At 50.0% G+C, this 13059-nt stretch overlaps 6 protein-coding genes across 6 annotated transcripts; 2 read left to right on the forward strand and 4 right to left on the reverse strand.

Moving 5' to 3' along the window:
- Positions 1–760: 760 nt before the first annotated feature.
- BO94DRAFT_534541 (zinc-binding alcohol dehydrogenase family protein) lies at positions 761–2368 on the forward strand. The gene is made up of 5 exons (XM_025611575.1): positions 761–1052; positions 1116–1138; positions 1201–1320; positions 1391–1959; positions 2038–2368. The coding sequence occupies exons 1-5, from the start codon at positions 930–932 to the stop codon at positions 2241–2243; spliced, it is 1041 nt and encodes a 346-aa protein (XP_025468008.1). The 5' UTR covers positions 761–929; the 3' UTR covers positions 2244–2368.
- A 108-nt stretch (positions 2369–2476) lies between these two features.
- Positions 2477–3164, reverse strand: BO94DRAFT_46636 (uncharacterized protein). Its single transcript, XM_025608158.1, has one exon. The coding sequence runs from the start codon at positions 3024–3026 to the stop codon at positions 2544–2546; it is 483 nt and encodes a 160-aa protein (XP_025468009.1). The 5' UTR covers positions 3027–3164; the 3' UTR covers positions 2477–2543.
- Positions 3165–6415: 3251 nt separating this feature from the next.
- On the reverse strand, positions 6416–7627 carry BO94DRAFT_574691 (oxidoreductase, short-chain dehydrogenase/reductase family; the record flags this gene model as incomplete). The annotated part of the gene is made up of 2 exons (XM_025615034.1): positions 6416–7440; positions 7512–7627. The coding sequence occupies 2 exons, from the start codon at positions 7625–7627 to the stop codon at positions 6711–6713; spliced, it is 846 nt and encodes a 281-aa protein (XP_025468010.1). The 3' UTR covers positions 6416–6710.
- A 623-nt stretch (positions 7628–8250) lies between these two features.
- Positions 8251–9030, forward strand: BO94DRAFT_594827 (superoxide dismutase; the record flags this gene model as incomplete). Its single annotated transcript, XM_025616210.1, has 3 exons — positions 8251–8341; positions 8389–8862; positions 8917–9030. Exons 1-3 carry the CDS (start codon positions 8297–8299, stop codon positions 9028–9030), a joined length of 633 nt encoding a protein of 210 aa, XP_025468011.1. The 5' UTR covers positions 8251–8296.
- Positions 9031–9216: 186 nt separating this feature from the next.
- On the reverse strand, positions 9217–9828 carry BO94DRAFT_464392 (uncharacterized protein; the record flags this gene model as incomplete). Its single annotated transcript, XM_025608061.1, has 3 exons — positions 9217–9450; positions 9538–9625; positions 9716–9828. The coding sequence occupies 3 exons, from the start codon at positions 9826–9828 to the stop codon at positions 9217–9219; spliced, it is 435 nt and encodes a 144-aa protein (XP_025468012.1).
- Positions 9829–10331: 503 nt separating this feature from the next.
- On the reverse strand, positions 10332–12140 carry BO94DRAFT_491068 (glycoside hydrolase family 47 protein). The gene is made up of 2 exons (XM_025609141.1): positions 10724–12140; positions 10332–10675 (listed from the first exon to the last, which is right to left on the reverse strand). Exons 1-2 carry the CDS (start codon positions 12002–12004, stop codon positions 10418–10420), a joined length of 1539 nt encoding a protein of 512 aa, XP_025468013.1. The 5' UTR covers positions 12005–12140; the 3' UTR covers positions 10332–10417.
- Positions 12141–13059: the final 919 nt, after the last annotated feature.

Below are 13059 nucleotides of genomic sequence, written 5' to 3' on the forward strand. Positions count from 1 at the left end.
CCAATCTACGCAGGCAAATAAGGATATCAGATCTACACGGGTAGGTCGTATTTTATGATGTCATAGAATTAGGTAACCTATGTCCGGACAGCCGGTTGGTCGGTAGGCGAGCGCGTCACGTGTCTCGTCACGTTGGCCACTGTGTTGTTGTCCTTTTCATCCCGCGTAGCAGAAGTCTCCTAGCTAGAAAACCAATATCACTCGTTTTCTTCGGCTTCGTGTCCTAACAACCTATCTCTTTATAATCAAATACGAGCTATCCGAACATACCCGGTTTAGATATCTAAAACCTGCCTGCCTGCCTGCCTACGTAGCTTTGACCTGCGTAGCTTTGACCTGCGTAGATTTGACCTGCGTGCGTAGACTTGACCTGCGTAGATTGGACCTGCGTAGATTAGGCAAGTTGAATCTGCCGGCAGAATGAGAGAGTAAATCATGAACTGTAAAATTCAAAAACACCAAAACGCGTTTTTTCCTTATGGTGGCTATCGTTCGCCGTATTACGTGATGACTGTGGAGAAGGCTTGCAGACTCTAATACATGTTTCGATACAGTATCATTCTAGTACTGCAAACATCTATACCCTTTATACAGAAAGGTCCCAAATTAGCTATATAATCCCATAATATACGACATATAGCGCCAAACCGTAAGATAATATGGTGTCAGCTGTAATTAATGGCCTGGCTCGTATGAGTAATCCGGCGGGGTTGGCTTGATGCTTGAACGCCTTCAACACCATTTAAAGTGGTCGCAAGCACCGGTGCCTCTCAGATCTTGCAATAATCTGTTGAAATAGCACCTTTCTGTTCCTATCAACAAGAAAAAAGGAGCTTTTACTGTTGAAATCTCGGGAAGTCCGCTAATTTAATCTTCCTGTATCAATCCCAACTATCCACCCTCTATTCTATACCCCCCTCCCTCACAAGATGACCCAAAACAAGGCTGCCTGGATTCCAGATCCTACTGCGCATCCATTCCGCATCCAAGATGCCCCATATCCCATCCCAGGACCCGGAGAAATCGTGATTAAGAATGCTGCTGTTTCTATTGTACGATCAAACCACCAATTCCATCATCAATATCAGTATCAGCTAATTTCCTTTTCCCCGTAGAATCCCGCTGACTGGAAAATCCAGTACGATTGAACTTCCTACCCCCTCACACAGCATCCAAGTTTTGATCTCATGGTTCCCACAGGACATACGGTGCTCCCTGGCTAGGAAAGTGGCCCTTCATTCTGGGCACCGATGTCGCCGGAGTGGTGGTCAATGTCGGCCCGGGTGTGACCCGCTTCACCAACGGCCAGCGAGTCGTCGCGTAAGTACTACATATACTGTGGCCGATTTCAATCGCATGGAAATATATCATATGCTTATTACTGTTATAGGTATTGCCACTGTCTCGGGACAGGGAATCCTGCCAATTCCGGATTCCAGTTATACACCTTGGTGAAGGACACCACGGTAGCAGGAATCCCCGACTCGATTACCTTTGAACAAGCCGCGGTGCTACCGCAGGCTATTTCGACTGCTGCGGCAGGCCTATTCCTCAAAGAAAGCCTCGATCTTCCCATACCCTCTGCTAGTGCTGGGGTGGTGAAGCCGACAGGAAAAAAGTCGATTCTTATCTGGGGTGGTGCGTCCTCGGTGGGCGCAACAGCTATTCAGTTCGCAGATGCAGTAGGTCTAACAGTCATCACGACTGCATCGGCGCATAACCATGAGTTGGTCAAGTCTCTAGGCGCAAGTGCGGTTTTTGATTATAAGTCGTCTACTGTTGTTGAGGATCTGGCTAGTGCGCTCACCGATACGGACCTGGTTGGCGTCTTTGATGCGATTTCTGAACCTTCGAGTTTTGAATTGGTGCGTGCTATTCTGGATCAGTTGAATGTGGATGTTAGGACTATTTGTGTTTCGCCATATGATAAACCTACGGAACGATTTGCTCCGATATTTAGTAAGTTTCTTGTGGTTTCACTCATCTTCAGTATCTATCTACATGTGACTGACCGCTTCCCTTTTTCTCCTTATTTAGTCAGTTCCAATTTCCTAACCTGTGACTCCAACAAATATGTCGCCGACGGTATTTGGAGAGACTTTGTCTCAGAAGCCCTGGAGAATAAACGCCTTAAACCAAAGCCAGACCCTGAGGTTGTTGGGAAAGCACTGGAAGATATCCAGGATGGTGTGGATGTTCTAAAGAAAGGCGTCTCGGCTAAAAAGCTTGTTGTCACTCTGTGATAATCAAGGTGCCAATCCATACATAGTCGTTCAAGGTTATCCTGCGCTGCCTAAATTCGGTACTGGCACGTTCGGAATTCCCGTCGGTAATATGGTGAAATGATACTTCGTCCTGATTATTCCCCATGTATGTGACAGTATAGCGTAAGCAGGCAGTTGCTTTTTGAAGAGCTCTTCTAATCTGTAGATTTACACATTGATAAGACGCAGTGTGATATTTGGTAGAAAATTAGAGTGCGTCTATGCATATTAATCAACACTTAGGGAAAGAGTAGATGAGTAATTATAACGAGTCATTCTTCAGGAGGGTCTTCGAAGAAGATTACTACCACCGTCCTCACTCGCTGTGTTGCCATCCATCGCCGGACCAGTCCCTGGACTTAAAAGTTTGTCCCATGTATCACAATCAATCCCCATCCTCGTCTTCCGAGCTCTGAGTCTCAATTCGATGATGTTTCGATGATGCTTGGAAGATGTCCCTCTTTTCCGGCTGGCTTCAAAGGCAGCTATCCGATCGACGAAGACTCCTTCGCGGGTGGCGCTTCTTTCGCCTTTGAAAGGACAGGTATACTTATCATCGAACCATCTCTTTGTACCGCCTTCCGTACGATATCCCCATCGGGTTTGATCTCTGCCCCTCGGGGCCTGTAGAAAGAGATTTTTGGGTTGAATTTTCGGGTGATTGTTCGATAATCGCCTTGAAGTATCTCCCATCATTTGAATCCTGTGCGAGGAATTGTAGTAGTGATCCACGCCAACCCGCTGTTGTTGGATAAGGGACATTTGGGTCCTCAAGTCTCCCAACAACCTGGACCCTTGAGTCGATCATCTCGACGCCTGTGTAATACCTAAGGTTGCCATGACAGGTGCAGTCGTGGTTCAATGGCATCGCGAATAAGTCCACTTTAAACTGCAGCAGAGATAAAAATGATTTGATATCGAGCTCTCATGAACAAAGAACACTGCAAGTTGGCAGTCCTGATGTAGTGACACCCCAAGGCCCCTTGAACACCCAGGACCTTCTGAGCTATATAGTCCTCAATGGTTGTGCTTGCGTTTTTAGGCGGAGTCGTTTGTGCACAAGACCTCCTCAATTTTGTCTGCGAGGCGCTCTTTCATCCCTGAGATAGGAAGAGCTTGTGATTTGGTGGCAATTCTCTTCGGTCGTCTCCGAAGAGCGCTGATGGCCTTGCAATAAGCAAGCATAGGCCAATGATTGTCGGTCCAAGTATAGTAGTGTGATTGAGCTGCAATCAACATGAGCAACCTTGGCCTTCGTAGAAGTAAGCATAGCGTTGGATCCCTCATCGCATGTCCAGATCCATTCATTCCATCCAACATCGTATCCTCGCCAAGCCTCGACCAATCTACTGTCATCCACCTATATTCTCCCCAGTTCTTCCACCACAGCTACTTCCTCCGTGATAACTGGCGATATCCGCCACCGGTGCCGTTGATGAACGAGACAAATCTAACTTGGAATACTAGAAGCGAACTTGACGGCGCCACAGAACCCAAATGTTCACGCACTTGATTCCATCCCGATGGGCCCCATTGTGGCCCTTTTGGCACATGAAGTTGACCCTGCGGGAGGCATATCTTATTATGAGTATGATACCTGCCAGTGTGCCGTATTGGCTGGGCTAGGCTTCAATCAAGCGCAAACCTTGAGGAATAGACCTTAGTCGGGCATAAGAATTTCCGTAGAATGAATCATCGCTGACCCATGCACTCAGTTTGGTTTTGCTGCAACATATTCTGATGAAAACTTTGGCACTGCTGGACATCTTGCACCAAGAGAATTGCTCTGAAGGGAGATATGAGAGAACTTACACCCTTCACAGGCGGATCAGCACTTGCAACCAGAACAGGGGAGGGGGGGAACATACCCTTTAGCAGGCTTCACAAGGATATCTTGATGTTCCCAAACATGGGCTGCATCAATCACACTTCCAGCCTTGGGTCAATCTCGTAATTCATCACACCAACTGATTCCACATCATCTCCTTGAAGGAACTGTTCCTCACTGTCACCCGCCATCATCTTTCCGAAATCCTTTTCCACGGCCACTTGCTTTAGCCTCTCACAAGGTCATTGATCTAATAGTCGCTGAAAGTAATCAATCTGACTAACCCCTCAAGAAAACTGACTGTGGCACGAGAATCGTAGCCTTGGAGTCGAGTACGCATTGCCAGTCAGAAAAAATGCAACCCCAAGCCAACAGTCCATATCCACCACGCCTCAAAGGTCGACATGTTGGATGATGTTTGGAGATAGATTTAGTAGGATGAGTTGCATGTAGTAAGTGACGTTAGCTCTTTCTGCCAAGTAACTTGTCTCTTCTTGCTGAGACAGGATAATTGCAGTCTCCTGGGCTGCACACGATATATTCGATGGAAGCATCTGCTGCTAGGATGCTTTTTCAACGACCTGAAAGACCCAACATGGATCTTATAAGACGAGTTAACCAGGTTTTTTCAAGCGACTCCCTCAAATTACACTGCCTCTCGAAGAGTCTCAACGGAAATCAGGCAGTGAATCTCTCTGGTGAACACAATTGGCCAGAACCACGCATTTTTATCCAGGAACAATCTTTGGCATGGTTGCTGCTTGCTTGTATCCCTACGGCATCAATCCCAGACCCAGAGTCGCTCCCAGAAATCGGTAAATGGCTAGATAGATATAAAAGGTGGACTTTGCTGGTGGTCATAATGTGTTTTACGGTCTGTGGTTGTTAATTAGTCTGATGCTTGAAGATTGCTGGTTGGTATTACCTCTTCGATTATTTCCAAGGGAAAAAATGGCGTCTTGGACTGCTGGAACTGGGTGGCCATTTTGTTGATAGATATGAGGATGCAGGCAACATCCTGGCAGATAATTCTGCTGTGCACGCCAGGGTCTTTTGCATTCTTCCATGACATGCAGAGTATACAATTCAACCGGGGCCTTGAAGCATCATTCGCGCTTTCACGGTTCCGCAGTACCTTTGTGACTCTGATGGTCAAGGTAGCCTTCCGGTCTCATATACCTCATGTTGATAATGTTCGAGGCGCTGGGCCGTGGAGAAAGATGCGGCCGTTTGCGAGTAATTCCAAGATCAGCCAATGAGGAAATAGAGCCTAGATCGCAATGATCTCCAAGGCATCCTCCCAAGACTAGGCGTAGGTGCGGAAGTTTCCGACAGAGTGACATTCTGCGTCTGCCGCCACCTTGGTGAGCCCTGCGATATGTCTGGTCATCTCTCTGTTTGGATGTGTGACAGTACGGGCACCGTTGTTTGCCAGTGGGAAATGGGAAAGGTGAGGACCAGTCCACGGGCGAGTACCGTTCGATAGTTATAGTCGTACTGTCGCCAATTCCCCACAATCGTAAACCACTATGGTGTGTTGATCTGTCACCAGCATGTCAGTTCCACTGCCAGCTGTCAACTCTATAATTTAATTTAGCTCACCTCGAAACCGGATCCAGGTGGGGATAAGACCACAGCAACTTCACCTCCCTCCACCTTCCTGAAGGCCATGCTCTGTCTAGCATCCTGGCGTCCACCAGCCCAGCGCCATGATATTTTGGGGAGAGCTAGGAAATCTCTGTGTTGTTGATGTTCGATTTTTCGGGAGGGTTTGTGAACGATCGAGTGGCGTCCTGGAAGCTAGCACAAGACCTCGGGTTCGGATCATAAATATATACGACTCGGATAAGAAATGACCATGTCGACGGACTCAGGAGACGACATTTCTCAAGTTCTCACTCCTTTCCAGGTACGCAATTTCATACGTACCGTATCTCAAGAGCCTTAGCAAGCCCACCATGGCTTACAAAGCCTGGACCCGTTTCTGGAAACCTCATAGTAAACTAACGAGCTCGCGTTACCAGCAGATACTGTTCGAATGGGAGATAATCGCTTCGGACGGCCTGTAAATGTTCTTTGCTGACGTATGCATGGGAAATCCGCATACGTGTTCCATGCATGGTGATTAGCCATCCAGGGCAAGACCTTATGCCATTCAGGTAGGCTGAATCTCAGGATGAAAAAACACATCATCAGGCATCGATGAACGGCTCTTAGATGATATATACGATGAGGAACATTTCCAGTGGGCCTTCTTTCTTTGCCTGGCATAATATACTAATATGTATATATATATTTATAGGGGGGGAGAGAGATAGAAAGAAAGAAAGAAAGAGAGAGAGGAGGGGTGGAGGAGGGGAGACGGAGAGGAAAAGACGAAGAGAGATAGAAAGCGAAGCAGAGAGAAGACACAAAAGTGGGGGGTATTGGCGGTACTTATGCCCACGGGGCGAGGACTCCAGTGGGGACCTGAGGCCAGCGATGAGAGAACATCTCAGGCTGCCAAGTGTCGCCTGGTGGCAAACATCACAAGAGACCAACCAACCAGATGCAGATGCTGCAACTGTCTGTGTGACCCCGAGTGCCAACCGCAGTCGATGCCATGGTCCAAGCACCAGTTACAGTCGCCCCGTCAAATGCGTGCCTCCGTCGATTGGAATGACTGCTCCATTCAAATGGCTGCCTGCCCGGCTGGCCAGAAATACTACGACTCCCGCAAGATCCTCCTGCCGCCCCAGCCTCCGATTGGGCGACTTGCTCTCCAGGTATTTCCTCCCTCCCTGAATCTCAATCAGCCCATTCGCCAGCTTCGACGGAAAGAGCCCAGGCGCAATGGCGTTGCACAGAATATGCTTAGGACCCAGTTCTACCGCCAGGTTTCGTACCAGATGCATCACGGCCGCCTTAGAGGCAGAGTAACTGAAGGTGGCATTGGCACCTAAGCTACCCAACGTGATGCCCGCGATTGACCCTGTCACAATGACTCGTGCGGGGTCATCGCGTGTAGCCCGTGCAGTCAGCAGCGGCGTGAATTTCTGGATAGTATAGAATACGCTCTTCACATTCAGGTCCATGACCTTGCTGAATTTATCGGCGGGGTAGGAGTCATATTTCTCGCCCCAGGTGGCCCCGGCGTTAGCGAAGAGGATGTCGACATGCGAGGTCGTCTTGGTGACTTCAGCAACGAGACGGTCTAGTTTGTCGAGATCCGAATTGTCGGCTGGAACGGCGATAGCGGTTGCATGGGGGGATTTGTTGGGGAGAGCGTTCAGGGCTGCAACGGCTTCGGCGCAGGCGGACGACTTGCGAGAGGTAATGTAGACTTTGGAACAGCCTGATTGGAGGAGCCTGAGATTATGAGGGTGTCAATGTTTCCATCGTATCCAGGTTGGCTCGGGGTGCAACGGATTCTGTCCTACCCACTTGCAGCGTGCAGTCCGAGTCCGCGAGAGCCACCGGTGACGAGGGCGACTTTACCCTCCAGGGAGAAGATGGAGGGGAAGTTGTTCAGCTGAACTTGCTCGGAGGCAGACATGATGAATGTATGACGGGACTGAGACCATGGCTATTGCTGTGGAGACCGATCTATATCTACTGTAATTCTGTTTGTTGCAGTCCATGGATAGACCGAGGTTGAATCCTACCCCGCATTGGCATGTATGGCTCTTACGACCATCTTCGGAGTACGGTATTGTCAATAAGTACCGTTGGTTTTGTACTAGCTGCTCGTGGCTAGCCCGGTCGGAGAAAGTATGAGATCTCCAGGCCACTGATTGGCCGTGGCGGGACACCTTGATTCGTCCCATCCAAGGGTTGCCAAACAGTGGAAGTGCTATCCTTCCATTCCAGTGCAGTTACACACGCCTCTGGGTCGGAGATATTCCCGGTGTTATGACTAGTACCTCTCCGTGAGATCATCTCTTGAAGTCTCCATCCACCAGCTGGTGGTACACCCACCAATGACCGGGCTCGAAACCTGCTCAATCGTGCGCAAGGTCCCCATCGGACAATCACCACCCATCAGGATTGGCGGGATAGAGTACCTTGTAGGACAATAGTGCCTCAATATGTCATGATCCAGTGCCATTTTTACCCCTCTTCTGCTCTTTTTTTACCCTCTTCATCATCTTCTTCATCACTCCCTATCGTCGACATTACCACCATTCCCAGTCAAAGAAATACAAGTTCAACATAAGCAGTCAACATGGCCCCTATTCACACCCTCCCACCTCTCCCATACGACTACGATGTAAGTTCAACCCCTAACAAGTCATTCCATAGCTCACAACAAAAAAGGCCCTCGAGCCCATCATCTCGAAAGAGATCATGGAACTCCACCACAAAAAGCACCACCAAGCCTACGTGACCAACCTGAATGCCGCCCTCGCCGCAGAAGCCTCCGCCCTCGACAGCAATGACCTCACCCAGATTATCAGCATCCAGCAGAAGCTCAAATTCAACGGTGGTGGTCACATCAACCACTCTCTGTTCTGGAAGAACCTAGCTCCATATGACTCCCCAGCTACGAAGTTGGACCGGTCAGCACCGACTCTCAAGGCTGCGATTGAAAAACAGTGGGGGTCGGTCAAAAAGTTCACCGATGCTTTTGAGGCCGTGCTTCTAGGAATACAAGGAAGTGGATGGGGCTGGCTGGTGAGTAAGGAGAAGAAGGGGTACTTGGAGCTCGAGACTACGAAGGATCAGGACCCAGTGATGGATTCCATTCCAGTGTTTGGGGTAGATATGTGGGAGCATGCTTATTACTTGCAGGCGAGTCTCCTTTCTTCGCCTATGAGTGGAAATATGCTGACATATACGTTGTAGTATCTAAATAATAAAGCCAGCTACGCCCAAAACATCTGGAAGGTGATCAACTGGGAAGAGGCGGAGCATCGGTATGTGCATGGCGTGGAGGATTCGATTGATTTGAAGCTGTAACCCATCTTTAGACTTTGTTCGTGATGTATTTATCCATCACCGTAACATATATCTGTCGACTGAACACAATGTATACTCGATTAATTTCCATTCCATCCTGATACCCATCCCAACACTCAAATAACGCCATCATAAACCCTCTATCCCACAAATAAACCCAAATCCAACCCAGAATTCAAGAAAGAATTAATTATACCCTACAATCCCCCTCCCCATATCAACCTCCCCGTCCCCAAAAAGACTAACCCTCACCAACCTCCCCACAATCCCCCTTTCCGAAACCCCCAACTCCAATCTCTCAGGCAATATCACCTCAACTTCCTCATTCCCTTCCCCCTTTCCTCCCGTCTGAATCCCCGGAAACGGCACCCTAAAGTCATACAACGGAGGACTCGTGATAGGTGCTGTGAGGTCTCCGTACTTTCTATCTACAATGTTAGCTCTTCGGACATTGAGCAAAGTAACAAAGGTAATGAAAAAAAATGAAGGGATGTAGCTGGGAGACACATACTCAATTCGCACATTCACACCTTTACTTCCCCGAAACAGAGTTAAGGTTTGAGGAGAGGCGATGCGGAAGAGGGCTTTTGTTTTGCTTTCGTTGGGGGTTGTATTATTGGTGGTCGTGGTGGTAATATCTTGGAAGGAGAGAGAGTAGGATGTGCATGGTTCCCTCTCTGTATACTCTAAAGATGAAGAAGAAGAAGATAATGATGATGCAGAAGACGTCGAAGAAGATGAATAAGGAAAAATAACAGCGATGAGGTTCCCAGAACTGGGTCGTGAAGGTCCACACATTTTCTTCTTGCTCTTGTCTTTCTCTTATTTTGATGTGTCTTTCTTTTCTGTTGACAGTGGTAGTGGCAGTATACAGTTGTTTTTTGCTTGAGAACCTAAGAAAGACTTGTGTGAAATTATTGAGTGGGAGTAAAATTAGAAGTGTAGAATTAGAGATACTCCTCCATTTCTCTACGTGCTAGATATCAACAGTCCCCAAGGTACATACAGGCAAGCTCCCAAGGTACTGGCATGTTGGTGACGGAGGAAGATGCTCAAATCTGCGCAAATCAGGGCGGGTGGGGCCGGGAACAGAGTAGAGGGTGGGGCGGAAGTGGAGATGGTTGGTATGTATGTCAGTGATCAGTATGAGGGGGTTTGCGGGGGTTTATTTTGTGGTGTCATGGTGAATAGTATACATCTATTGATTGGGGATTGAAATGGGAATGATCACTGGACTGGTTTGAGGTGCACTGGCACTTGGTCCCCCCTACGAAATGAGTGTCTTCCCTGGAATGGAAAATTGGCAAGATAGAGCAGCGCTGCTCCACTGACTATATTATACTCTAACGATACCCTAAATATATGCTCTAGTCTCTAACAATACTCCTTATGTACTCACCCGCACTGGGTGCGCCTCCGTGTTCAGCACAAACTTGTTCCCACCGCCCGTCTGCACCTGCCACTCTGCCTCCTCGGAGAACGCCAGGTACGAGTATTTCATCACCTCCGCAAACAGGAAGCTCTCCTGGTTGTCGTACCGACTGCCTCCATTCTCCGCGTTGACGTCCGTCAGGCCCGCGAATCCCGAGCCCGTGCGGCAATAGTTGCCGATCGCGCTGAACGCGCTCCAGATCCATTCGCGGTACTGTATTCGTCAGATACTTCCTGCTCAAAGTAGACAGATATGGCTTACTGTTTCGTTCTTGGTAACTCTCCAGGCATAGTAAAAGCTCTCGATAACTTCCGGTCGCAGGATATACGCACCACTGGTGATGTAAAACCCGGCCTGTTCGTAGAGAGTCTGCTGGCTTGCCGGGATGGAGCTCGTATCCCAGCTGAACGTCTCCGGTCCAATTCCCGTCAACGTCGAGTTGTATGTATCATGACACCCATTCACCAGGGCCAGGCCAAAATCAATGAAATCGGACCGGTCTAAGACTGCTCCTCCCAGCAGGAAGCTCCCTCCATCGAAGCAAGTCAGATGCTGCGAGCTCAGGCCATAGTTGCCGTCATTGTAAGAGGCCAGGAAGGTCAGGTCCGGGCGGGACGACGGGTGTGACGCCAGGTGCTGCATAGTTGACTGCGCCGCCGCCACCCAGCGGTCCTTGTAGAGGCCGAACCGCTTGGGGTCGTACACGTACATCTTGATCAGATACTCATAGTAGGAATCATCACCGCCGTTCCAGCTCACCTGCCCATCCGCGAACTGACCAGTTGCGATGTTGATGTTGCTTCCCACCAGGCCCGGGAACGGCTCCGCTGAACTGGGCTGCGGGTTAAGGAGATAAGACTCGGCCTTCTGGCTCAGGTTGCCATACGTGGGATCGCCCGTCAGATCAGAAAGGCGCGTCCACTCTAGCGCCAGTGTACCAGTCACAGCAAGACCGTTGGTCGTGGCTCCGTCGTTTCCCCCAGATGTGATGTTAAGGTTGTTATACGGAACGCCAGAGGGCGTGTCGAAGGCGAATTTGAGAACATCTCCAAGGTTCTTCGACTGGGTCAAAAGAATGTCGACCTTGGATGAGTCCTGCACCAGGTCCGATGCAGGGCCCTTCAACAGATCGTAGCCGGACAACATACCACCCAGATAGCGGATGGTAGTCTCGAACAAGCTCACGGTGCTGTCTGTCTTGGAGTAGTCAATCGTGGCCACGTGGTCCAAAATCTTGTTGACGATGGTTGCATTGCGCATGATCACTGCAGTGGAAAGTGCATCCACAGCAGACGCACCCCATCCGTTCCTGGAGTCGCCATAGCCGTTTGAGACGGGGTGCAGCTCGTCATGCGGAAAGGCATATTGGAGGTAGCCATCCCAGGCGTGCGAGAAGGCGGCCTTGACGGCATCTGCGCGAGACTGGGAGTCGTCGGCCTCACTCCGCAGGACTGGCTGAGCGGACCTAAATTGAGGATGAGCTGTACAAGGGCTGACGATGGCCAAGGCCGTCAGGGACAGGGAAAGCGAGGACAAATGCATGATACAGAGAAAAGAGTGACACAAGGAACCGAGCGAGCAGACCAGGAATAAAAGCCGGCCTTGCACAGACACGAAAACAAATCAAAGAATGGAAGCCGGTAAACAGGCGGACAGATCGGGTATAAATAAGGCGATCGACCGGCTAAAAGAATGCGGAGAAGTGATCGTGGATGGATTCAGGAGGAGTTATGCATCCTGGAGGGGGAAGAGTGGGCCATGACCTGACCCCATCCAGCAGCTACCCAACTGAATCGCTCATCACAGGAGGGACTGGCTGTAGCACTCCGTCCAGTGTACATGAGGTGACGGCACAGGGGAAGGCCCCTCCGGCGCGGAGCTGGCACAGGGGTTGCCTAATCGAGTAACGCACAGGCAGTCCCTGGTTCCTGGTGGGGCCAAGCCCGAGCCCGCTAGCTGCTTCAGGCCCACCCCCGCCGATCTGAGGCTCCGATTGGAGGCCGGCCCTGCAGGATCCTGCAAGGGTGGATTCCGCTGCGGTCCCCGGCTGGTATTTGTGACGGGTCGGTACCTGACCCTGGCTGTCCTTGCAGGCGAGCAGCGAGGTACTCCGGGCTCACTACATACCCACCAGGTACCTCAGGAGGAACTTAACTTAGGCCTGGGCTCGGCGTCGTGCAACCGTCACATCGAGAGCGAGCCCCGAGGTAGGGCCTTTCGTCGAGATCATTCGGGCAGGTCAGACCGCAGGGCAGATGATGAGGGCGGGCAGATGATCTCGCTTCTGGATCAACGGGCCAAGAAAGCAATCCAGCGATGTTCACACACTAGGGGTAAATAGGTTCCAGCAGGAAAGTCAAAAGTGATCGACTGGACTGGAAATATTTCTGGGGATTCCCGATCCAGTTAGAGTGACGCCAGTCGCGGGACCCTTTATCCACACGGTTTTGCCCTACTCACGAGGGCCTCCTCGAAAAAGGGTGTCCTGACAGCCTGAGAACTCATGACGGCCTCTTTCAGGCATCACCTCTTTGCTGTGCTGCGCTGTGCTATTAAAGTGATCGCCGAATCCAAATTCTACCTATAAACCCAATTCA

Source organism: Aspergillus sclerotioniger (genome assembly GCF_003184525.1).
Source record: "Aspergillus sclerotioniger CBS 115572 chromosome Unknown BO94scaffold_12, whole genome shotgun sequence".
In the NCBI taxonomy this organism is placed as follows: domain Eukaryota; kingdom Fungi; phylum Ascomycota; class Eurotiomycetes; order Eurotiales; family Aspergillaceae; genus Aspergillus; species Aspergillus sclerotioniger.

What these genes read in the sequence shown, in the direction of transcription:
- BO94DRAFT_46636 (XM_025608158.1), bottom strand. Translation starts at nt 3,026, where the DNA reads ATGTCCCTTATCCAACAACAGCGGGTTGGCGTGGATCACTACTACAAT.
- BO94DRAFT_534541 (XM_025611575.1), top strand. Translation starts at nt 930, where the DNA reads ATGACCCAAAACAAGGCTGCCTGGATTCCAGATCCTACTGCGCATCCA. An exon ending in AGAATGCTGCTGTTTCTATT is followed by an intron (nt 1,053 to 1,115) that starts GTACGATCAAAC and finishes TTTTCCCCGTAG; the next exon opens with AATCCCGCTGACTGGAAAAT. An exon ending in AACGGCCAGCGAGTCGTCGC is followed by an intron (nt 1,321 to 1,390) that starts GTAAGTACTACA and finishes TTACTGTTATAG; the next exon opens with GTATTGCCACTGTCTCGGGA.
- BO94DRAFT_491068 (XM_025609141.1), bottom strand. Translation starts at nt 12,004, where the DNA reads ATGCATTTGTCCTCGCTTTCCCTGTCCCTGACGGCCTTGGCCATCGTC. An exon ending in GAGTTACCAAGAACGAAACA is followed by an intron (nt 10,676 to 10,723) that starts GTAAGCCATATC and finishes TGACGAATACAG; the next exon opens with TACCGCGAATGGATCTGGAG.